General features: G+C 35.7%; 1 protein-coding gene across 2 annotated transcripts; it reads left to right on the forward strand.

Moving 5' to 3' along the window:
- LOC139961429 (PX domain-containing protein kinase-like protein) lies at positions 1-26962 on the forward strand. Of its 2 annotated transcripts, XM_071960585.1 has the most exons (14): positions 3-757; positions 2459-2509; positions 3637-3871; positions 7020-7171; positions 8296-8475; positions 8983-9084; positions 10230-10391; positions 11650-11767; positions 13076-13154; positions 14315-14441; positions 15819-15972; positions 17623-17685; positions 21443-21485; positions 26462-26602. In XM_071960585.1, the coding sequence occupies exons 1-13, from the start codon at positions 659-661 to the stop codon at positions 21460-21462; spliced, it is 1542 nt and encodes a 513-aa protein (XP_071816686.1). In that variant the 5' UTR covers positions 3-658; the 3' UTR covers positions 21463-21485; positions 26462-26602. The 2 variants fall into 2 exon arrangements, with proteins under 2 accessions (XP_071816685.1, XP_071816686.1); XM_071960584.1 differs by lacking the exon at positions 21443-21485 and having other exon boundaries at positions 1-757; positions 26462-26962.
- The last annotated feature ends 496 nt before the right edge of the window (positions 26963-27458 follow it).

A 27458-nucleotide genomic window follows, 5' to 3' on the forward strand; every position in this document is an offset into this window, starting at 1 on the left:
ACTTTGCTGAAAATTGAACGATAAGTTGAGCATAATTTTCCAATGTAGTCAATTCTTACCATTCGCTAAAATAATTTCCTCCCTTACGTACGAAAGTTTTTCTAGTATTAAAGTTAATTGGTAGAACCGATCAAAAGATGTTAACAAAATCTAGCCGAACTTGCTAAATGTTACTATTAGGCTAGTAATATATTGGTCACATTAAAACATTTCATTCGTTACAGGTTGTTAAAAGTACTCGCTCGTCGCTTATATTCATGTCTTACGTAATGGCATTCAATGTGTTAGTGAAAACGGAAATACAAATTTGGATGTTTACCACTTAAATATCAGTTTGTTGTTAATACCTTAAACAGACAAGCGAATTTGGGAGACTCTCAGTTATGTGTAGTTAGGGAAGGCGAACACTTCGCTCACCTGTAGACTGTAACTGTAAGTCGTAATACGCGTACACTAACAAATAACATTAGGCTTAGGCCTAAGTACTTACAAATATTACAAGTACTAGGCTAACCGTCATTCGATACCGACGTGAAGCTGATTTTCACGGAGCACCGTGTATTTAAGTTTGCAACCAGTTGATTGTGTAACTAAAAGGATCATTATCAACGTGTTTGGTTTAAGCAACAACAGTTTGAGGCTACCATAGCCAACAGGAATGGCAGTTTTTGAGAAGAAGAAATCGGTTTTGGCCTTGGATGATACAGTTCCATTACAGTGCACCATAGAAGCAGCTCAGAATGTTGAAACACACATTGTAAGTATATCAACAATCATATTTGTGAGGAAAGGTTTATTGAATAATAAACAACCACTAACAAGCTTAACTTCAAAATTTCCCGGAACATCTTGCATGCATTATAGTCTCCCAGGTATGTTCAGGCAGCTCAACATATATGTAATACACATTAATTGCAAACTAAGAGTACATGCAAAGTTTCAGTATATCACACAATGAGGTATATTGTTATCAAATGTTGTTCCTTTTTGAAAAGGAAGAGGGGTGAATAATTGATGGACACTCAGTCGGTCCCCCCCCCCTACAAAGACAAACAAGGGTGGCCACTTGTTTCAAAATTCAATGAAATGTATTTCATTTGGCTGCACCTCTGGCTGGTTGCATTTCTAAAACTGAAACTAAATAAATGTCGTTTGATATAAGTTTGCAGATCTCACAGAGCATTTAAAAGCAGTTTGTTTGTGCACTGTATATGTATGTGAAATTGTCAGGTATGTGTAACCCATAGAGTGACGAGTACACAGACATTTACTGACACAATACTGACACAAAAACAACCTACCTTAAGATGCCTCCAAGATGTGTTGTCCATTTTGGACAACCAAGACATTAATCCGCTTGGCTTCAAGCTTGCTACCAGCTGCTGTTTCAAGAGGGAAAAGAAACACATTTCATTGTATTTATGGGGTGAATAAAATATGTTAACTATCAACATATAGAGAGGTTGATGTATCCATTATTTCAGCAACATTTTTTTAAGTTGATTTTGATAAACCATAACTTGATGATATTTCATACTACCTGTAAAAGCCCATGATAATGTAGTTCATTTACTTCATCAAGTCACAGCACATGTCAGCTAATTTTTAATAAACAGAAAACCTTGATTAGTTTTTCCAATTTGGTTTGTACTTTATTGAAAGGTTGAGAATGTAAACAAATTCACTGAATTTCCATTTGCCAACCTTCAGTATTTGAAAGAATCTTAGTTTGATTAATTGCAACTACAAGTAAATTAACTTGGTTTGGTAAACTTACCAAGCATATAATAACTGTTTGAAGCAAAGACAGCTGTTCCCATTCCAAATCCACTTTTTTCCCAGAAAGAAACAATGATAGTGCACGCACAGCTATTAAATCTCTACCGTTTTTTTTTATAGCAACCATAAGAACGTAATGGTTATACTAAAAGCTTGACCATTTAGTTTCTTTGATTTGTAGAAATAGCAAACTGTACAAGAGGATTCCCCCCCCTCATGTTTGTACAGTTTAAACCTCATCAGTACAGCTGGTAATTTTAAGCATAATGTTATGACTTGCTAAATTACTGTTTCACAGAATGGTATCAACATTCCAGAGTTTCTGACCCTCCAAAATATTTCCTACTACTCGTTTTAGGGAGTGTCAGATTAGACTTAGGGTATTTCTCAGAGAGGGCTCAAGGTGATTGGAATTCGGCAGTAGAAATGTCGGTTAAAGTTCTAACTTTATCACTGTTTGACTCTCTTTCATAAATGGGGGGGGGGCCACTTATGATTTTATATTAATTTCTATAATTAACAAAACTGCTGATAATTATTATTATGATTTTTATTAATAAGGGTTTTCAACATTTCCTCAGAGCAGTGTACAATCAATCATAAGATGCGCATGCCAATAACTTCGATTTGAAGAAGGAAAACAAAAAAGATTCTTGTGACATCGTTTTTTTCATTTCAGGACTATGTCATCAGAGTTCAACGAGGTCCAGATCCCGAGAAAAATTGGCAGGTAAGAGGGTGCATGCGAATGTTTCCTGTTACATCCATCATCACTTTCTAGTTAAAATTCTCTGGCATCTTTTTGTACTACGTTGATTTCCTGGGATGACCTAATTAAGTCTAGGAAGGGTTCCCAGCTGGAATGAGTTAACTATCATGTTATAATGATGGCTTTGATTTGGATCTCAGACTTTGATGATGAAGTCTTTTAGTCTTTTCTTGTTCAGCAAACCTGTGCATCCTTTAGTACAGTCTAGATTACATACTGTTTGCTATATATATATATATATTATATTCTGACATGTAGTATTAATCAAGAGGTGGTCTCAGACTTGGCAAGTGCTGTAATGTTGTGAGAGATGGAAAAAACAAAAGTATACACTGAAGTCCCATTAGAGTAGGATATATGGTACCAATGTTTTGAAAGCGCCAAATGGTTTGAAGTGCTAAGTGACCCCAGGGTATGGCATGGAAAGTCCAATGCTTTACCAGCCGAGCTGATTTGTTGTAGGCTAGAGTATATATATGGCAGAAAACCCGGGAAGGGTATCAGGACAGTTCAAGAACATAAATATTACAATTAACCTTTTAAGGAATATTGAAGACAAAGCAAGTGCAGCGAAAACCAGTAGATGTAAAAATGTTGATGAATAATTTCAGGACTTCCTCTGTGTTGCATAAAAGGGTAGGCCTGGTCATTACTATAGAAATGAATGGCATGGCAGAGCGGTATATTCTGAGATGGTGTGCCAACTAAATTGTGAATTTGTGAGAAAACTTGTAAAGCACCAGGAAATCTTGTAAAAGACTGACAGATATCGGATACCCCTACAGCATGAAAGTGGCTACAAAGAGATTCAGAGAAAAAAACACATATTTTTTTATTACATATCAGCTTTCAAAAATCTAGCATTGTTTTCATTAAGGTGTTTCTTAATACAAAGCTTATTTTCATAGTTGTTGGACAGTCGACTGCATTTTGACCAGTTAGTGTGTATTCTAAAAGTTGTACAAGTATGAAGTTTATAACATAACAATATATATAATGCAATATGATAAAAAGTTAAAAACCATATTCTTATGGACTCTCGTTATTCTATTCTTTTTTGTTCTTTTTTTTCTACCTTTCAATCACAGATTCACAGAAGATACAGCGACTTTGTAGCCTTGCACGAACAATTGAAAACCAGTAACCTTGAACTACCACTGCCGCCAAAGAAAATCTTTGGGAATATGGAGCGTGAATTTGTAGCGGACAGACAGATGGCACTTCAGAGATACCTTAGCCTCATTCTCTCACATCATATGCTCTCCAGCAGTCTGTTTTTTAAGAAATTTCTAGATCCAACGAACTACCCTGTAGATTTATCAGGTAACGTACATACCAAATGTTTTGACTGTTTGATGCCAGTTTACACTCGAAGCAATATCAGGGAGGGTTTTACTTAAAACATCGTCAAAGTCTGTGAATGTTCATGTTATGGGAAGGTCGGGAGATGTAGCTTTAACAAGGAAAATTCTACACAGATTAAGGTTGATCTTAAAGAACAAAGCTCAGTCTAGGATTTAATAGATAGCTTTCGTTTAAAAGGTTTTATAGCACAAAATTGATGTTTGTCTACTTGTCCTATTTTACAATCAAATATTCACTGCAAACTTTATGTTCCACACTTTAACCCTCCCCCCCCCCCCATCAGCAGTTGTGTAAGTACAAAATTTTATCCTCATATGTTTTATTAAATTGAGCTACTGTTTTGGTTATTAAACCTGCAAGAATCTACTTTGGAAACTATCAAAATTAGTTGCTATATTAGTAAACTATACACAACCTGCGTCAGTTCTTATTCCTTATTCTTTTAGACTTTAGCAATTAAGGCAAATGAATTGTTTTGTTGGCTATTCATCATAAAACCGGGAGTTGCATGTACGATTAATGTCAAGTTTTTCGACAAAACAACATGCATGATATGAATGTGTGCTTTGGACAAATTCATGTTTTCAGTTTTGTTATCTAACAGATCGTTATAATTCATAATTGTATTTTAAGTGGGGACAAAACCTCTAAAAGCAGCCTAATAATGACATTTACATGTGTCATGTTTGGTACATATATGTGCACAGTGTGTCGTACGATCAGGTAAATCAAAAACATACAACAAGCATCATTGATCAATCTTTCTGTCCAGAGGTGTACCATCCTTAAAAAAAAAAAAAAAAAAAATATCATACAAATGGACAAAAGGATACAATATTGTCTATTGTCTCCTTTACATATAGGGTATCAGCTCAAGCACTTTGATATTAGCAATTTTTCAAATAACAGCAAATTTCAGTGTCAAAAGACTCAATTAAGATAGTGGCCTACATGGCTTCTGTATTAAAACTGTCATTCTGTGACAATGTACCAAGTTAGTGGTTTGCAGTTGACTGACTGTAACTATGCTGTAACTCCATCAGATTTTTCCATATACAGTATAGGTATATATATATATATATATATATATATATACACATACGAAACAAATTCACCGAAAATGTAAGCTCTGTATCTCAAGTGGTTTTGATTGAAGTAATGTCGATTTGAAATGTGTTATGTAATCCATATTTCCACTGAATATGTTGCAACAGATTTGTTCCCAATTGTTCCTTTTTTTTTCTTCATTGCAGTTTAAGTTTACGAAAGCTCAAAAAATGAGTTTTGTCACTTTTGTGGGGTGATTCCCTTAATTTCCAAAAAATTCAGAATTTCGGTTGATTATGTTTGACATGGAATGACACATTAAAAATTTCCTATCCTAGCCTGCAATTTGTTTTCATTTGAATGCATGTTTACAGCCCAAACGTGTTTCAAAAAGCATCACTGCGCAAACTGTACATACACATGATTTTGAGAATTGTTAGCTAAATTTTCTATGCACACAATATAACAAGCACATGTACTGTACATGTAGATTGGTGTTGTTGTCAGTAGGACTGTACATTGTATATTATCATAGATTTATACCAGGCTGTGTGTAATGTTACAAGCTTAGTGTCTCTCTCACAAAGGTATTGCAAAATGTGAACTTTGAACAGATGTTGTTGATCCAAGAAAACTGTGGTTTTGTACCGTTGTTGAGCACTAACAGAACTGTTGTAAACATTGGCTTAATATTTGAAATGTTGCGTGATTAACTCTATAGCTAAGAGGTTTTGATTTGTTGGTTGAGGAGAACAGTCTGAAGATTCCAAAGATTATGATTGGAAAGGAGGAAAATCATCATATGTTTCTTATATGACATAGATCTTTGTCAAGAACAACACTTGAAAATATCTATCTCGTTCCATTTCTAGTTTTGAAAATTCTGCCTGGGAGCTGTCATTCCGCAAATCTGGAATGTCATAGTGCCGAACTTTTACCCACTCTCTGTTTTTCATTTCATATTTTCAAGGTAGAAATGTTAACAGTGTTGACACTGAAGCCAAAGATATGTTTAGGTCATGTTAAGAGGGTCAGTAATTTAGAATCATGATTTTTCAAAACTCCATCTCCCTCGCAGTAAAATAAATATTGCAATAGATACAGAAGAAAATACAAAAAACTCGAAGCAGACACGGTTTGATTGTGTCGTAAGACTTGATCGAGTCTCCAGCCGTGTGTGTGTATGTGATGTCTCTATTCAATTTCTGCAGCACTATTTGGTGCATTAGTTCATGACAGGTATATCTACCACACAGACTAATTTCGGTATGGTCTGTGTCTCAATGATACTTAGGGGAAGTTAGGGTGTTTCTTTAAGGTTTCGTGATCTGAGAGGAACAATGTGAACATCTGCACAAAACTCTCTTTTAATACACAGTTTGCCAAGAATGTTGTGGTATTTAGTTACAGTATTACAGTACTTCTGTTCTTGTTGGAGAAACATTTCTTGAATCTGGAAAACCTTAACAGGTCCACCTGGGTCCCCCAACCCCTCCCCACCCCCTCCCCGTCCCATCAAATATGCTATAAATAAAAACGATAGTCAGTTTTGGTCAAAATGTATTAAAGTACTATTTAATACTGTTCTCATCTGAGTATCTTACCTTAGTTAGACATTTTATGATTTACCATTTAAATTATAATCAATTAATCATATAACAGACTTATCTTATCACCTCATCACCTCCTCTTTTATCATCTCTTTATCATCTCTTTATCACATGAGAATAATCTGGAGAGAGAGAGAGGTGGAGAGAACCTCAAGAAAAACAGTTTGTTAATCTTCTAGCAAATGTTGAAATATGCTTAAATATAGGAAGAAACTGGTGTTCCTATTTTAAGAGAAATTTCCAGTCTGTGAAAGTGACAACCCCAGCAAACATTCTTAAAATCAAATGACCTTGTGGTGCATGGTCGCTACTTCTTCCACACATCTTATTCAACACTGATGGTATTTTATGTACTTATCGATAGGTGCAAAAGAAATTGTGCGGAATTTAATTGAATTACGAATGTGTGTATCGGGTTACCCATGTTTTACTCTATTGTTTCTCCTCAGAGGTGGCGCTTCAACACGTGTCCATGTTGTTCAGGTCAGAGCCGTTCTGGGATATGATCGAGCCCCTCAAAGACATGGGTTGGAGGATAAGGAAATGTTTCTTTATGGTCAGGCCAAAAGATCAAGCCAAAGTGAAGCAGGTGTTAGCATGGGTAAGTTGTTTCATTTAAATCAGAGCTGTGAACGAGTCACAGACTTATATCGTAAGGTTGATTCGAGTCGCGATCAGCGATCATCTGGACTCGATTCAAAGCTATTGACTCGAGTCACTGTATAATCTCTACCTGAAAACTATGAATCTTCTACGGGTCCTTTCATCTTGGAGAATGAGTGACCTGGCAACATATTACTACACTGGTGTTAAAGGAGAAGTCGAATCAGTTCGTTGATATCAGTTAATTGCCAAGCTGCAGTTGTACATAGATAATGAGCATGGAAATATGTTGCTAGTTGATTGTACTAGATTGTTTGGTGTTGACCTTCTATGCTCAATGTACAGTTGATCTGTAAAACCACAAGGCCGTATTGTACAGATAAGACACTGTAGGTGAAATAAAAAATATAAAAAATAAACATTTTATTTTATTTTTTATGTTATTTTTTTATTTTTCTGTACTATCAGAATGTTCATAATTTTAATGTATTATGTTCAAAACAGTGAAGAAGGTTGTTGTTCAATGGATTTAATCGAAGGGTAAAATTGTTTCAAAACCCCAAAACAATTTTAATGACAAAGATATAAAGAAGCACCCAAAAATATCATCACAAAACTGGAAATGATTGGATATGATGTTTAAGAAAGATTTTTTTGTCTTTTAGCATTTAGTGTTTTAAAATGCTTACATCAGAGAGAACACATGTATATATTTAATTGCTACTGCGCCAATGTTGGTGAGCGACGTATTCCAAATGGCCATTGTAGTTGTAGTTGCACTGTGCGAATATAATCTAAAAACCCTCCGCTTACATGTTAAGCATCATTGAGCATCGTCTCGGGGACAGTGAAAAAAGCAGGGTAGCATTTTCAATAGAAATGTATACTACTTTTTTTGGGGGGGGGGTTCCTTTTTTTGTTTTGAAAATTGCCCATTTACTCTGCAGTTTTTATTCATTTTCTTGCAGAAGGTAAATTTTAGAAGTACATTATGTGAAAATTTTGCTGGCAGAGAGCAAATTCCCTTTACATTTTCCATGCATTTGTACATTTTAAAGTTTCTGAGATAAGTAATTACGAGAAATTGCATAATTTTACATCTTTTTTTTCTCCCCTCATTAGAGTGCATTTGGAGCTGATAAGGTTCTAGATAATCGAGACTTAGCCCCACTCTTAAAGGTGATGCCTTCACTCCAGCATCCATTCATTTATCCAGTCACGTTTGCAACTTGCCAAGATACAGGCGGTTTCGTTATCAGAACATTCCACGGTACAGGGACGCTCAGAGACCAAATATGTAAAGTGAGTTTAGAACAAAGCTAATTAAAAGATAGGTCTAAATGTTAAAATAGAACGACCAAGATACAGACAGGCTCATGATCAGGACATTCCACGGTACAGGGACGCTCAAAGACCAAATATTTCAAGTGAGTTTAGAATAAAGCTAATTAAAATATAGGTCTAATTGTTAAAATAGAAACACAACAAAATATCACCATCCTCCTCACTTATCTGTCTCACATTTTGGATAGTAAAGCTAGAGTACAGTTGTGGTGGGTAGATAGTAAGTGTGTTGCTCGTAATCATCCAAACCAGGTAATAGTTTTGGCATGTTTAAGTCTGTTGGCATATATTATATATTCCCTCGCAACTGATTTAAAGGAGGTGCTTGGAGCCGAAAGCTGTTTGTTTGTCTCTTGGACAGAACGATTCCCATCGACCAAACTGAATCTTCCTAAAAAGATTGAAGGCTGCTTTATATAGGATACTTTTTGTCTCATTTATTGTTTGTAATTTCATCTCTCACAGACCAAACCCAAGGGACAGTTTCTCAAGAAATATTGCCGACCGAAGGCATACGTTGGATTCGACACGGCAACAATAAAGTTGTATGGAAGACAGATCCTCGAGGTAAGTCTTTTAGGATATTTCAGTGAAAACCTTAAAATTCTCGTGTGATATCAATATAAAAATGGTTACCTTGACTTCAGCTCTCTTCATTCAGTAAAACCTGAGGACTTTTGAGAGGGATCATTGCTGTGAACAGAAGAAATATTATCAAGATGATTTCTTTTCTGTAGAGAAAAACCATTTGTCTATCATGGTTCTACCATTTGTCTATCATGGTTCTATCATTTGTCTATCATGGTTCTACCATTTGTCTATCATGGTTCTACCATTTGTCTATCATGGTTCTACCATTTGTCTATCATGGTTCTACCATTTGTCTATCATGGTTCTACCATTTGTCTATCATGGTTCTATCATTTGTCTATCATGGTTCTACCATTTGTCTATCATGGTTCTACCATTTGTCTATCATGGTTCTACCATTTGTCTATCATGATTCTACCATTTGTCTATCATGGTTCTACTATTTGTCTACCATGGTTCAATAAGTGCTTGCAAAGACTGAGTTTTCTCCCTTTTATATTGCAACATTTGGGTATTTGGTTTTTCATTATTCCAAAACTTAGATCATGCCTCACATATAATTGTTGATTCATTGATGTACCACCCCACCTTACCCCCCTTCCTCTGCAATAAACCTAGCCCATAGTTCATGAAGTGTTCCTGCTTTTTTTCTGGCATTCTTATGCCTAACATTCTTTGCATAGAGCATTTGCCCATTTCTTTATGCGTTCTCACATTTGTAATGTGTAGGCACAGTTAATTTGTACTTCAACGTTAATTTTGTATGCACAAGTATATTTTCACTTCTTTCTCTGTGATGTGACCTATGTCCTGGAAATCCATACATGTCACCAACAGAATGTCCCTTTATCATTGTACACAAATTAACCATTCTGCATTAGTCAAGCTCCTTTTGGTTCACACATCCAAGTGTGCTTGTTTATTTGCTGATTGATTTTAATCTGCACTGTGGTGAACTTACAATCTAAGTCATGTATTGTGTAGTCTGGAATATTGCTTTTCATCCCTTATTTGATTCAACTCTTTGAGAAGATGCATAATAAATTGAATTGAGAAATACAACAGCCCTTTGAGAAGAAGTACCATTTTAACTGTCTCGATTCTGTTTTACTCTTTGCAAGGCTCTCAAGTTCCTCCACGAGAAAGATTTTCCGTACGGTCACCTCCATGCCGGCAACGTCGTACTCGAAGGAAACGCCTGCCGGTTACTGGACATAGAGAACTCGCTTCTTGGTCTTCCTGGTTATTACAGGCCTTACATAGTACAATTCAGGAAGATTAATGTGAGTTTGGACTTCTTCACTTTGCAGGGGGGATTTCCCCGCTTAAAATTTAGATATCGTTGTGTTCACCATGCTCATTAACCTGTCTGTATTCTGTGCGTGTTTTTGTCCCTTCTGTTACTGTTACTTGTCAGTTAGCCTTTGAAGAAGATCCTGCTAGGATCGAAACATCAGCCCAACTTTTTTTACACATTCTCTAACACAGGCTCTCTAGTGGATAAGCAGTTTTTTAACAGTTTTATTTTATTTTAAAATTTAGAAGTTCAATTCAATTATTCAGTTCAATTATTTTTTTATGTAAATCGACAAGAGACGACTGACATGGAAATTATAAACAATTTGAAAAAGAGTAAGGACATCTTTTACTATGACAGGATTTGCACCAGTGGCCTAGGGACCACAAGTTCCCACGGCCTACCCACTGATATATCCAGCACTTGGTTGGTGGCTACCCTATATAACCGTTCTTTTGGTGGGAGGGTGTGGGGTGGGGCAGTCAGAAACAGAACCTTGCCTACCGAGTAACCGGCGACCACACCCCGTCAGAAATTATACCAGACGCTATTGACTAATAGCTCGGTTGGTAGAGCACAGGATTTTTCATCCTTATGTCTGATTCAAATCCTGTTCTTCCCGAAAATATGTTTTGCTCTTTTCAAACTGTATAAATTCAAGTTTGTGGACTCTGGATATAAACCCAGCAAACGCTTTAAAGTCAGTAATTGTATGGGGGTAAAATAAATATAAGTTACTATGTGAAGGGCGCCATGGCAATAAGGGCCTATGTTGTGAGACGCATCATGTGTTTTGAAAGTTATTGACATGCTGCCTTCATAAGATAAAACTAAACATTTGACGTAAATTCCATTCACCCACAAGTTTTTTACCTCTGACTGCCTTTATAGTTAAGATTATATATTAAACCTCACATCTGCAGGAATGAAAATTTCTTTGTGCACAAATTCATTCCAACTGTACAGTAGTTGTTCCTTCTTTTCTGGATTTAAAACTCCTTTTATGTTAATTTTTGTAAGAACATAATTGAACTGGTTCAAGGAAAATATATGAAAAAAAATTGTGAAAAGTGGCTGATGTTTGGATTTTATACTTCAGTTGTATTGACCTGTTTTAATGTGTATCTCTATTTGAAAAAAACAACAAATCAAAGAAAAAAACACAGAATTTGTACACAAATAACTCAGAAAATTATTTTTGTATGAATAACCCATGTTTGTCTGTTGTCTTTTTGGTTTCATAGACAATGCAAGCCGTTGACGTATACTGCTTTGGTCATCTACTGTACGAGATGACATTTGGCAATCCTCTAAATGCAGCTTCCAAGGACGATTTCCCACACACAGTGCCACCTCAAATAAGTAAGTTGACGTAAACCAAAACTGTTTTTAAGAAAGAAGTGTTAATTTTTTTAAAGTGGGTTAAAAATTCAAATTTTAAGTAGCTTAATATTAATTTAAAAAAAAAATCAAAAAAGTTTTTTGATATATGCAGTTCTTAAAAGAAAAGAAATGTTTTCAAAGGAAACAAAGAAGTTGGGATTGGATTGTCTGTCTGTGGTTCTGTAACAATTTTGTTGACCGCGGCTTCAAAGTACATGCAAAAGTAACAGAAGTCAAGTATTTCTGTCCAAATTTACCCAAGTTTGGCCATACTCTGGATTGAAAGACACAGTTTGCAAGGTAATCTGTTCAGTTTAAATGCAACATTATTTTAATAAACACACACACACACGAACACTGATAATTTATACATACATGAAGTGGACTTAAGAACCGTAGCTCTATGTGAATACAATGTAATAGCAGCAAAATGGCTACCAAAAGTTAAAGATAGAAACGCAAGACACAGACATAAGAAAGAAGATCTATTGAACCGTAGCTCTATGTGAATACAATGTAATAGCAGCAAAATGGCTACCAAAAGTTTAAGAAAGAAGCTCAAGACACAGACATAAGAAAGTAGATCTATTGAACCGTAGCTCTATGTGAATACAATGTAATAGCAGCAAAATGGCTACCAAAAGTTTAAGAAAGAAGCTCAAGATACAGACATAAGAAAGAATATCTATAGAACCCTAGCTCTATGTGTTTTGACTCGGATAACAAAGACTCCAAAATAGTATTTCTGATTGATGTCACTTATTCAAACAGTTTATTCAGTCCATAACCCAATTATTTTTTGGTTCAGGTAGATCCATGAATTTTTTCACAGTTGAAATCTAATGGTTTGTTCTGTGTTTCTTCCATGTTTTACATCTTAATTTTGAACCTTCATTGTAATTCAAAGCCTTGTCACTTTGTATTTGGTAAAATTTCCAATGAGTTTAGTGTGAGATAATATGGAAGAGCGCCACCAATCATGAAGATTGGATCGAAACAATGTGCTTTAAACTGTACCTAGAGATTAAACAGGCACAAAAAGAAAAAGAAAAACGAATATTATTTGTAAGTCGACATAAGTTACCTTTCACGTTTTGGTAACACCAACATCAACAACTCTCTGCAGTTCATGTGAATGGGTTATAAAATGAGAGCCTCCATTATACAATACGTAGAGGGCCACAGTTGTCAGGTACCTCGACAAGTAGTAAGGTAGTTCTGTATTTTCCATTTTTCTATCTTTGATATTATAAATCCAAACTCTTTCCCATTTCGTTCTTTCTTCAGAGGACGTGTTAGAAAGTATTCTGACCACTGAAGCCTGCAAAACGAAAATGCCAACAATAGATGAACTCTTAGAAAATCCGTAAGTCCATCAGGAACCCTCGCAAAGCATTTTGATCGACACTGTGTATCAGAGACGGTTGTATATATTTGTGAATTTGCTTCAATATAAGTTTCACATCGTCTGTCACCAGAATACCCTTTTTAACTCTTAGGTTGAAGGAGCTGTTTAGCATTGGATTAGGCTGAATACCAGCTAATGACATTTCTTCCGGGGAGCTCCCCGGAGGGGTTAGTTCTTTCTTCATGTTTGATTCTACCTGAGGATTACATTTAGGGTACTTGTCTAAAAGAAAGCTGCAACCGCTGCAAAGGTTCCTTGCAGCAAAGCTGCACTTATATCAAACAAAATAGATTATGTCAGCAGACCAGTAGTGCTCATTGTGTGAAACTGCAGTGCACAAATGGATAAAGTCAATTGCAGCCTGGCTGCAGCATGCTGCAGTCCCTTCAGCATCCTACTTTTGACACGTTGCCTTAGCAACTTAACGGTCTACAGACACCTATGACAACATCGTCTTAATACACTCTGATATGCGTTAGAAATCATGAAAATATCTGTAATTCCCATCAAAATCCACAAAGATTGACCATTTTATAAGCCTTTTCATAATTCTAGTTTATTTATACATGAATAAACATTAGCTAATTATGCATATTGATGATGCAATGGGAGTGACTGCCTGGTATTCTGTTACGTTATTCCTTGGCTTTTACAACCTTCGTTTAAAGGACACTGAACACAGGTTTGTGGCCTAAGACAATTTTTTGAATTTGTTTCTATTGTCTTCTTTGACAAGAGGAACATTACATTATTCAACTGATATATTTGGGCTTTTAATTACGGGTTAACTTATTAAGGCCTAAAATAAGAAATTTTGACGAGTTCAACACTCCACCTCAAAGTTTGCACATATTTAAAGAGCTTTCCAGATATATCAAACTTCAAATGTGTACATCTTGGAAAGGAAAAGAGCATTTCGAATACATTTCAACAGATGTTGAATGAGATTATCACAAACAACAATTGTACTGAGTATGGGTCAAATTGGCTAGGTGTCCGTAGTGCATTGAAGTTGGATGTTCGAAGTAAGGTCATTTTACACAATGATCAAGTATATTTCACAATCCATATTGTTTACTTACTGAGCAGACAGTAATAACAGTGTTTTCTCATTTCAGTCTCTTTGCAGATGCACCGATAACTCTCGGAGAAAAACCTCAATTCAGAGTGTCCAGCAAATCCAAAGAACCTCTAACGCAAGCCACAGCAGCTGTTGAAAAAAGATTAAAAGATTCACAAAAAAAGGTAAAGTATTTTCAGTATTTCTTGTTTTTTTATCCCAAGCAGGATTTGGACTTTATTGTCTTATGTGAAATGACATTCATGGCAATTTTCAGCATGTTGTTTTAAGATTTAGTGTTAAAAAACAAAAAAATTGGGATTCTTTCACTTTAGGGAAGTCTTCAAAGTTGGATATGAAAGTTAACCGACTTTTGAAGTTTTCGGGAACCAACCGAAAATTGAATTTTATGACAATGAGAAAAATTGTAATTTTCAACTCAACTTTATGTTAATATTCCCCTTACTTTGCAAGGTTTCTGTCATGGGGATACAGAAACTGTTCCTACAATATTTGATTTTTTTTAATGTCATGTATGCTTCTAAACATGATTCTTGATGTGAATCAAACCCATTTTCCTGCTGTAATGCAGTCTCCCAAACTTTACAATCTCATCAATGACAGCATGTTCTCAATAATTTGTCCCAAATGAAATGTTAAAAACCTCGGAAGGGTATTTTGCTTTCAAATCTTACTCCCATCAAACCAAAAATCCTGTCTTTCCAAATTTGTAAATCTATTCAATTACTTGCAATGTTCATCAGAATAGTGCCAGCTTTTTATCATCAATTCACAAACTTTGCAACAAATAATGGCCTGACATCAGGCTACCCAGTATCGGATCATGTAAAATGGTTGATGGTTTGCAGGATTTTTCCAGATTTTCGAAAATCTTTCTATAGTATTGGAACTTGCCGACAGATATGAATTATTGATTTTTGTCCTTAATTTATGTCCCATACATTCTGAGCTCAGAAGTGATTCTGATTGGTGGGGGGTCCGGTGGAGTTGTGTCAGTCCTTATGGTAGATACTGGACCATGGGCCCAATGTTATGGAAGTTAAAAGGTCGGCTTGAAGATGGAAATCAACAGGGTGCTCTGAATCATGGTGTCCTATCAGTTGACCTGGTAAGAAAAAGAAAAAAAAACACCATCTAAAAAAATCATCTAAAAAAAATCATCTAAACATCAAGGACATATGGACCACAATTGTATGGAATTATCGGGAGAAAATTTCAGTTTCTAAACAAAATTTAGTAGTATTTCCTTCCCTTTATTTATCCCATTTATGCAACTGATGTCATTATGTTCTTTGAACTGAAAAAAAAAATTATTCTTTACTTTCTTTGGGGATGAAGACATAAAAATATACAGACCAACAGCAAGAGGAAGAAGTTAAAATAGAATCACAAGTTGAAATCCAACTTTATGGAAATATAGCTGAGCTGAAAAGTAATTTGTATTTTTCTGTGCATTTGACTCCAAAAGAGAAATTTAAAACTTGAACCCCCAAACATTTACAGTAATTAACCTCGAAATATCGTTTGGTTTAAACCTGCAGATATCCTCCTTCAGGAGACTGAACAAAGCTCAGGCCCATCACAACTCTGAGGAGGAGAAGAAGAGGCGGAAGAAAGCTGTGAAGAAGAGGATGTCCGAACAGTCCATGAACCCCAACCCGGACAGCAGCCAGCCTTCAAAACCAGACTCAAACGGTTAGTCTATCATGCAGCTCTATATCAACTCGTTCTATAAACGATGGATTCTGTTTCCCTCCTGATTTTCCATTGAAAATTTTTGAGAAATCCATCGTCATCAAATGGTTTCAAAATTTGGTAGTATTTATTCTGTTTTGTGTATAGTAAGTTTTGCTTTCGAGTAGACTTTTTCAGAGAGGACAATTTTTGTTCTGACTTTGTTAACTGTGTCAATTAATGGACTGAGCATATTCGTATTGGAGAGTTTCACAGCCTAGAGTGATTCCTGCATCATGTACCATTCGCCAGGGCTGGGTGCAGCATTAAAAATTACTGTGGTATATTGCATTGTCCTTAGCTCTTAAGTCGTTTCCATAGTGATTTTATACACTGAATTGAGGAAGGTGCACAAAATATTTCAGAGCAGACTATCCCACACCTTTGGACTCCAAACAGCTAGCCGAATCGTGTTGCTATAGTTACGCAATCCTATTGCGTTTAATTTCTTAAATTACAAAGCGCAACGATTCATACAAATAATAGGAACTATTTCTTCTGATGGAAGAAAGGCGCAGAAAGTGAATAATTAGTTTAATAACCAATTAATTCAAATATTAACCTCATCAGCTTTTCTTGTGTACCAAGCAGGCTAGGCTATGTGCAACTTCTGTGAAAGAATGTTGAAGAAGATAGTGTATCTATCTTCTCTTAGTCTTGATAAATGCAATACCCTTCGTAGCATTTGTTATTAGCATTACAAATGATAGGAAATTTTGTCCTGTTAGCCTGAGAGAAAGAGAAAAATTGGCACTCCACACCACCCCCAACCCCTCCCCTTCCCCTCTCCCCTAACTAAAGAAATGGCTTTACAGGGATTGCTGCCAAAATAAGAGGTGGATAGCTCAGTTGGTAGAGCTAAAGGACTTTTAATCCTAAGGTCATTGATTTGAATCCCATTCCAGCCATAATTTTGAAATTAGAGTGAAAAAAGTAATGTAAACAATCCTCGTATATCTACCACCAAAGGTAAAATCGTAAACTGTGTATTGTGGGTAAGAGAGAGGATCCTAGGAACCATTGTTAACCTGTAAGCTTGTAAACCCAAAGACCACATTTTTCTTGTTAATGCTTATTAGGCATTCGGTATAAGTCACGACAGTTTCCTGATCGACTGCGAAACTCAATAAAGTTGACGCAGTATCGACTTTTCAATGCAGGGTTCATTGGTTTCGATATTGTAGTGCGCTGGTCGATCCCGCACTAACCCAAATGAAAAAGACCCTCCTCTGCTTGCCTGCATTAACTAGGTTATAACTTGTCTTGAAGACACATCACACAATGACGATTTTCGGTTAGCTCACATGCAAAATTAATTCCATTTTATTGGTTGCATGTATGTCAAAACTGAGCAACCAGCTGCTTGTCGGAAATGTTGGAGATGTTTCTGTTCAGTTTTCCGGACTGAAGCTGATATGGATTGAAATTGGCAAAATCTTGATCAGTGTTAGTTGTGAGCTAATACACAACAAATTGAATACTGAATCGAGTTACATTCAGTCGGTCAGTGTGCACCCTGGGGGTCGATAGTCACATTTCAAGTCAATCCGAGTTAACCCTATTATGACAATGGTTTTTGGTATGACCTTTGCTTGACCTTTCATCAAACAGGAGACAATCATAGCACATCGAATGGGGTAACCAGTCCATCTTCTCCATCACCAAATTCATCAGGTAAGAAAAAAAACATTTTTTTTTTGGTGTATGTGTTTTCGCTCTTCACATGATATGCATTGGAGAGTTCTGATCAGGGTAGTGTCTAGATGATTTTCCTCTTTCTGTTAGTCTCTCGAGTGATAATCGCTTGGTTCAGGGTGTGATATCTGTGAGGGTGCAAAGTATCCGTTAATATACTCTTAACATTTCATGAAAGTAACAAATTTTGCTCCAATTCTTATATGCAAGATAGGCACAATCTTTGAGGTTTCAGGTATGCATGCCGTGAAATATTTCTCACCTGAAATGAGTAAAATATTCTGATACGTTAGCCTTTCACATATAAAGAAAATAACAACTTCCGCCCCGATTCTTGTGTGCAAAAACAGACTCGAACTAAAATGTATCTGCTAGAAAAGTGTTCTGGATCTTTAATAGATTAACAATCAATTCCAGTTAAATCGGGGAAAAAGATGAAAATCTTACGTAAATAGATAACGTGACGTCTGAGGTTGGAATGAAAGAAAAGTTTATTTTTACAGGTCACGCAATGGTCTCTATAGCTTTCACTAGATGAAACAGTTGATAACTCGCATGTCGGATGCATTTCAGTGATCATAACCTAATAAATTTTTGAAGCGAAAAGTAGGGGTGCCCCCCAGTTTTGCAGCGTTATTTATGAGGTTTGTTCAGAATGAGGGAAAGATCCCCCAGATCAGCAAGAAAGTACAGCTGTAGCATAATGTGCTTGATGTCATTGACTTGAATGTGTTGGTTGATGTGTTGAAGAAGTATTAATTGGTACGTGTGGGTATAAACAATAAAGAACCAGTTCATGCATACTAATAAAGGAAGTTTATTCATGATACACAGCAGTTTCTGTCTCACCAAGGGGGGGGGGGGTAGGAGGGGGTGCTTATATGCTATGTTGTCAGGGCAGGAGCCTAAGAGGTTGCCCCTCAATTTTGAGAAATTTTTGTTTAATGAAGGATGCTTGGATGTAAAATAATGGTATATTTTGCAACTTTTGAAACAAACGTTGAATAATTTTTTACTGTTTAGATTGCACTTTTTAGGTTGACTGTTTAGGGCTTAGGTTGACTGTTTAGGTTAAGGTTTGACTGTTTAGGTTTAGGTTGACTGTTTAGATTTTACTGTTTAGGTCTAGGTTGAGGTTTGACCGTTTGGGTGTGACTGTTTAGGTTTGAAATGTTTAGGAAGCACATACAAGTTGTATATTTATACCCTCCTTGCTAGGATTTTTTTGGAACATTCTGCCTGCAAGTGGAAAGACAGGGGGTGGGGAAGGGGATTGGCAGAGCTGATAATATCCTGGGGGCTGTACCCCCTCCTCAAGTATATGTGGTTGCGCCCATGCTCTCTGACATTGGATTTCCAAGGTGTAATATGATAATAAATAAATTTGTTCTGATGTTGAGATAATGGTGGCATGATACTGCATCATTCTCGTTCTGATATTGAGACACAGGCTGAAGTCTTTGCAGTGATAATATTTCTGTTGTTTAGTATCAATTCATTAAATACATCATATATATGGTTTATATAGGATTTATTATTTTTTATCACAATAAGTAAGTACATTATTATGCAAGTTGGTTAGTGCGTGTTATTGAGATATCAAGTACATGAAATGGGTTTATCACACAAAAAAGTCAATACAGAATTATTATATGATTAAAGTCAATTGGTGCATGTTATTGAGATGTTAATTGCATGTTTCCGAGTCATTGGGGATCTAATAATGAGTCACTGGATCTAATTATCACAATTGAGTAAATGCACTAATTATAGCAACTCAGTTGTTGCATGTTACCGAGATGCATGATACCGAGTCACTGGGATCTAATAATAAGTCATTAGGTATATATTATCATGAAAAGTCATTGTAACATTATAACAAGTTAGTCAGTGCATGTAACTGAGATATGAAGTACAAGATAATATGTCAGTAGGTTTATCGTAATCCGTCATATCTCATTATATAGCAAGTCAGTCGTTGCACGTTGCTGAGATTTTAAGTGCATGTCACCAAGTCATAGCGATCTAACAATAAGACACCGGGTTGGTTATCACAATCACTTAATTTGTTAATTACTATAACAAGTCAATTGGTGCATGTCACTGAGATATAAAGTCATCGCAGTCTAATGAATAGTCACTGGGATTCAATTCGTTAATTATTATAACAAGTCAGTTGGTGCATGTCACTGAGGTATAAAGTCATCGCAGTCTAATGAATAGTCACTGGGATTCAATTCGTTAATTATTATAACAAGTCAGTTGGTGCATGTCACTGAGGTATAAAGTCATCGCAATCTAATGATTAGTCACTGGGATTCAATTTGTTAATTACTATAACAAGTCAATTGGTGCATGTCACTGAGGTATAAAGTCATCGCAGTCTAATGAATAGTCACTGGGATTCAATTCGTTAATTATTATAACAAGTCAGTTGGTGCATGTCACTCAGGTATAAAGTCATCGCAATCTAATGATTAGTCACTGGGATTCAATTCGTTAATTAAACAAGTCAGTTGGTGCATGTCACTGAGGTATAAAGTCATCACAATCTAATGATTAGTCACTGGGATTCAATTCGTTAATTATTATAACAAGTCAGTTGGTGCATGTCACTGAGGTATAAAGTCATCGCAGTCTAATGAATAGTCACTGGGATTCAGTTCGTTAATTATTATAACAAGTCAGTTGGTGCATGTCACTGAGGTATAAAGTTATCGCAATCTAATGATTAGTCACTGGGATTCTTATCACAATCAGTTAATTCGTTAATTATTATAACAAGTCTGAGGTATTAAGTCATTGCGATCTAATAATTAGTCACTGAGATTCTTATCACAGTGCATGTTAGAGAGATATTAAGTGCATATGGTACTACTGAGCCACCGGCATCTAATAATGAGTAAATAGGTATATATATAGATATATATTTATATATATATATATATATTAAGATTTATATATATATATTTATATATATATATATATATATATTTATTCGGCTAAATTCGACAGTTGGGCGAATTCCCCATTGATTTGCACACTAAAATAAAACATTAATTCCTCATATACTCCCTAACCTCTGACCCTAAACCTAACCAAACCCTAGCTTTAGACAGTGGAGAACAAGATAAGACTAATTGCGACATTAAATTATGCCTAGAAATGGTAGTAAAAACGTTAAGGCGAAACAACATTTTCGCCTTAGCTTCAAATTTCCACTCTCCTATTGTTCAATTTCGCCCTAGCGCCGAATTTAGTGAAATATATATATTTTAGTGATATATATATATACATATATATATATATATATATATATATATATATAAATGTTTACTGGAAAAGTAGTGCAAAAGTGCACAAACTATGTTGACGTTACAGTAGCAACACAAAAAGCAGCAAGGCATTTGCCAATGGGTTGTGTCACGTTTTTTAACCATTTATGGGTGATTACGTTGTTACCAAACATAAGATAATGCGGTAATTTGTGTTGTGTTGTGATGTTTTTTTCAAAGTCTAACGTTTGGGTAAATATCCAAACGTTTCACGCCCCACTTCGAGTCGACGTTAGCAGACGCAGAAAGGAACCGAGCATTCATCAAGCACTGATATCTCAGTGGAAAGAAATGGTGCATTTTTGTTTTCTGTATGTTTTGAAAATGCCATGATGTGAAAAATATGAATTTTCCAACCAGTGCAAAGTCAAATCTTTTCAAATTTCTAATTTTTGACACAGAATCTGAAGAGAAAGAGTAACCCGGGTTACCTGGAGCTCCTCTGTATGTTCATATTTCTTGTAAACCTTATCCTTAACTCCCGTTGATATTTCAAACACAATGCATGCCTGTGGAGAAAAGGTCTCGTCCCCCCCTCCACGATTTACCTCCCGATCTTACAACCCCAATTTTTTTTTCGTAACGATCGCTCATTGTTCCACTTTTCGGTTGACCTCGTGCCCTAGTACTCTTTTTAATTTTGTTTTTGCCCTACATGATCACCCTCGTTAATTTGGTCGATTGTTTATTTGACACGCCTGTAGATTTTTTCTTTTTTCTTTTCCTTTTTCTATTCTTAACTATCACAGATCCATCGCATCTTGCAATTCAATTTTCAATGAACGAAATTCATTTTATTAACCAGCAAAATGCTAGTCAAGGCCAAACAAGGAAGCAAAAACCAAAATTGGAGGGCACTAATTTGATTAAAATGCATTTAGAGTCGCTGAGTATGACATGTGTTTTTCCTTCAGTATAAATAGCACTTGACAAAGCAAAACCTTAAACAATAGGTCGTCGTTTTATTAAATTGTGTACCGAGTGCAAAAAATTGAGAAATGGTGAGATAGCATGTGGTTTGTTTCTCGCTGCATCTGGATTAAAATTGATCTTCTTGAGTGGCCTTTTGTAGGGGAATGCCTTGCACAGGGAACCAGGAATTGAACTGAATCGTCAATTTTTCAAGATTGTGTAATACAATTTTAAAGCGATAGTCTGCACTATAGAGTTATATAATTTATTTTGTATCTGGCATGTTTGTGTTTGGAATGTCATTTCATTGGTTGGGTGACCTCATTCGGTTGCCGCTGTAGTTCACGGATTATGTATGACATGGGACTATTATTATTATTGCATGGGGAACATGTAGCTTACTTTGTTTCTTCTTTTGTTTTGCCTGGTTCCATTGTTTTACTAACACATTTTAAAATGGTGGACACTGTTAAATCTTTTGTTAATCTTGTTCAGATAGGGGGCTGGTTTGATATCAGGTTAAAAGCCAAATATTTTGTAGTTATACCTTTTTGAAATTTTGATACTCCATTGTAATGAACGGGGGGTGGGGGGAGGGGGGGAAATATTTTTCATGGCCCTTTTTTAGTAAAAATTCAATATCATGTAATTATTGACATTTAAAAAACATGAGTGGCATACACTTTTCTATTTCACATTTTCCGTGCCTGCACCTAATTTGCAAATTTTTGGGCGAGTTCACACCAATGTAATAATGTAAATACTCCCTTGCACTACTTACGGGATGTCATCATTTTTGCAAAGTAACAGTACACGTTATAACTTGCTTTCGGTGAAGTTCTCCTTAATTTGTTTCTTTTAATTTGTAATATTTATCATCAATTGGTAGCAACTACTTGGTTCGCAGTTTCAAACAGGCCCACTGCAATTCCACCCTCAGTACCGTATACAAACAACAACTTAAAATTATGTTATATTCTAGATGGATAATAATTCTATGCTCTTTTTACAAATCCAATTTTCTTTATAAATACAAAATCTAATGTCTCCCTTTTTTTTTTTCGTGCACAGGGTTGGGGGGGGTGGTTGGTAGGGGTGGTTTGGGTGACAGTTGGAAAAGGGTTTGACATAGTGTCATCACATCATGGAATGACTTTAAAACTATAAAAAATAAGAAATGTGTGGGGGGAAAGAGTTGTTGTTTCTTTAAGGCTAAATATTATCATAATAATGTTTTTTTTTATAAATTATTATCAGTTCCAAGAAAAGAATTGGTAATACAGGAGCATCTTTTATTAGCATGGTTTCAAAAGTTGAACTCTTGCAAATTTAGACTAAAAAGGTCAACCAATGATCAATAATCCCTGATACCATTTGTGCTCAGACCAATGAATTGTTTTTGTCATGACCCTGCATATGAAAACGTTTTGCTGGAGTCACATACAAACTCAGAAGTCAAAACGAAGAACGTAAGACTTCTCCAGTGGCAAATAACACGTTCAGAATGCGTCCGTACATTTATGCAGGACGGACGGTAACGAACTTGATATTTTACCCAGGGTGCCTGTTGTCGATGTTAAGTTGAGAGAACACTGATGTTTTGGTCGAGCTAGTAGAATTTTATAAAAGCAATGACTAAACATGAAATATTTTGGGCCTGCACTGGAGATCCATTGTTGTCAACTCGAACCTGAAAGATTAAAGGAGCATTCAAATGACTGAAACATATTTTAAAGCCGATATATATTTTGCAAAACCAGAAAAGGTTAAGAAATGACATTAGTCACGCTCGCTCTTTATCGAGCTGCGACATAATATCCAGATTATAAAAATTCCGCCTCAAGTCAGTATTTTAAACATTGAGTAGACTGCATGACGTCAACCAGTTTCATTATTTATAGCTCTATTTGATGGAAAACTCTGTAAACATTTTTACCAAAGTTTTTTTAGCTCCCTAAAGTCAGGAGTACTTTCATTTGTGCTTTTACACACTTGATATCATTTAATCCAATCTCATCACAAATTTAACGAAATTCAGTGTCGTGGTCGGAAGCTGTTTCAAGTCTTCCTGAAGCCTCTTTCAAGTGAAAAGTAGTGGAAAATGAACTCTTATCTTGATTATCATTGGAAACAAGAAAGGTCTTTTCTTTAGCCTGTTACACACACACACACAAAAACAACTAATCTTTCAACATCTCTTGCTTTTAACGGGAGAAAAATTCTGTCTCAAACCTTTTCTCTTTTTGTATAACTTCTAATCTTCGCTGTAGGCAAGCTTATGTAGTCATATTACTAAAAAAAAAAGTTAAAAAAAAAACATGACCAAAGCCAATGTGTGCTGCCACACACTTTGCATGAAGATACATGCATGAAATACAAATATGTCTGTTCTTTATTAAACTGAGTTGTGAACTGCATTATTACCACCAAGTGAATTGGGGGGCAAATATGTGATATTTTGGATTTGACAGTTGGGGTGGTGATAAGTAATAGTGCAGTAGTCTATGTAAGAAGATAGGTTAAAGTTTTTAAACTTGAAAAATGAGTGCATCTAATTTTGGATGGATTTTTGTTTGTTTTTATGTGTAGCAACTGTAGGCTTGTGGCTATACACATATATATGTATACATATATATATATATATATATATATATATATATATATATATATATATGTATATATATGTATACATATATGTATACATATATATATATATATATATATATGTATACATATAGATTGATATATATATATATTGCCTAAATACTTCAAGTGCATCCCTCTTTAAATGCAAAGATGTTGCACCCCCATTTCCTAACTCCCCCCTTCCACCACCCCCCCCCCAAAACACCAGAAAGGAAACCTTGTTAATTTTACATCATTTGGCTGTCGTGCCACTCATTTCAAAGACCTTTTTTTCCTTAAAATCACCGACATCTATATTGTTAAGATCTCGTAATTCCTGCAGATTAAAAACACATTGACCAAACGCTTACACCTTGAGAATATTTTAATAAGTTGTGACTTTAATCTTCACTGAACAGCATGATGGTTTAAGGTCTGTACTTGAATTAAGCTACCTTGATGATGCTTGGAATTTAAGACAGAATATATACATATCTTACAGATGTCACCAGATTTGTGAAAACGATAAAGACCTGGCACACATTTTAAGAGGATAGTCAATATATTATAAACTGGACCATCAATGTCAGTCCTATTTATCTTGACAGCATTTTAACTAAACCTGTGCAAAATAATAATGAGGTGGCTAACATGCACTGCCTAATTCAGAGCTTTACACAATGGGCTTAAAGATCTAACTGTGCTTATTGGTTGCACGATATATTTAGGTCATCAAACTCGGCCATTAACTAGCTTGTTTGGTTTGTGCACAGTGTTGTATAGGCTTAGTCATGTTTTTTTTAATATTTTTTTTAGCAATGGTAGCACAGAGTTTCATTCAACCTGACTTTTTAGGAATTGGATTGATAGGAAAGGGTGGAAGGGGGGGGGGGGGTTAGAGGTTGAAAAGACAACTTGGGAAATTATTTCCATCTATGCCAATACATTGGCTTCTCACTTCTTCTTTTGAATTGAGGGTAACTTTAGACAGACTTTCAATCTTCATAGGTTTGTTATAATTCAAGAAAACTTTTAAAAAAAAATGGATTGCTAGTACTAATGTTACTATAGCTATTCTGATTTCAAGATATTTACCTATAAAAACCGAGGAATGCTGCTTTAAGGGTTTCAGGGAAGATGAGTCAGCTCTTTAGTGCAATCGTAAATGTTAGTGTTAATCCATTGTGTTATAAATTATATGATAACCCAACCCATCCAAACATGTACTTATAACTTTGTGTATGCAAGTTGGCACCCTTAAATGAAATTCAACACGGTTTGCACTTGCCAAATTTGTAGTTTGCACATGGTCATTTTGAAGCCATAAAAGTACCGTTTCCCCATCGAGTTTAATGCGTTCCATCTGAGGAATCAACCAATAATGGTCTTTGTATCAATTAGACTTAAAATTAGACTTAATAGACCAGTCACTTGATTTGATGACCTGCACTCCTTTAAAGAGTCAATTTTTCACAGAAATTAATTTTTATCATAGAAATCCAACCTGGACCCCTTGATAGCAGTGTGTTTTCATGTTCTACATGAATAACATTTAATTCTGTGCCTAAACTTGTCCTTTTAATGTGAGTTACAATGTTCTGGTTTATGGTTTTTTTTTATTTTGTAGACTCGACTGGATTTTGTAACCAAGTTGCTGTCATTGGCTGTTGTTTTGTTCTCCCTTTAATGCATGGTGTTACATTAGTAATGGCTATTAACATAAAATACTTAATTTCTGCTAACAACTTTCCATCGCTAACATTTAATATTATTGTCATTATATTTTTTTGTTTTGTTCTTTTGTTTGATGTCATCATAGTAATAGTATCTCAGCAAATGTCTCTTTCATTTTCCTTCTTAATTTAACCCTCGTACGTCTTCAGTGCCTTCGCCACCCCCGCCACCCCCTCCTCCACCGGTGGCACCTGTGTCCTCCAAGATGGAAAATGGAACCAAGCCACCACCGTCCTCGGAGAGATCGGCCTTGCTGGGTGATATACAAAATTTTAAGAAAGCTGGCCTGAAAAAACAGTCCACTATTGACGAGAGTGGACCTGGGGAATAATCCAATGCAGATACAGCCAATTTCTGTGCATGCAGACGGTCAACGCATGGGGCCAGATCCACACAGAGGTCTTCGCTGGTCAAACGATGTTCAGAATTTTCAAAAGGTCTGACCTGAACTGGTCGATCCGTGTACAGTATGTTTAGATGGATGCCATGAAGCGCCATGTACATAATACAAGCCAAGGCCGTGGAATTGGATATATGATACGGTGGTAGAGTACTAATTTTGTATGTCACGGATAAACGACTTTCCTTCTCCCTCATGGAGACACTGAATCAAGACTTTTGTTGGAATTGTGTAACAGAAAGGGGAAAAATACAAAAGTCACTGGTTATGAAGTGAGCAGAAAATGATCACTGTCGTTAAATCAATGCCTCGGACTTATTGGAGAGAGATCAAATGGACTTGTAGTCTTACTGTGCAATTCTTTCAAGTCAGATCAAGTTGATTTAATTTAAGTTCTAGGTTGTCTAAATAATTGAAGGATGAGTTTTGGGCCGATTTTTAGTTGTTTTAATTCATTGTCCAAGAGAAAAATTTGAGTTCGTATATAAAATGTTTCTATAGCCACTGTGGTGTGCTAAATATTCAGCATTTAAAATATACTTAATCTCTGGAACGCTCCTTTAAGACTTAAGCGATGCCGGCATCAGCTCAGCAGTGTCGGCCTAAATCTTCATATTAATCCATCTTCTTGCAAATTCCTATAATTTTACCAAAATGTGTTCTTTTATTATCGTCATATTTTAACAAATATTCATCTTTATTTGAGATTTGGATTTCTTCGGTATTAAAACTGCAGAGAACTTGTG

This window comes from Apostichopus japonicus, chromosome 20 (assembly GCF_037975245.1).
Source record: "Apostichopus japonicus isolate 1M-3 chromosome 20, ASM3797524v1, whole genome shotgun sequence".
Classification (NCBI taxonomy): Eukaryota; Metazoa; Echinodermata; class Holothuroidea; order Aspidochirotida; family Stichopodidae; genus Apostichopus; species Apostichopus japonicus.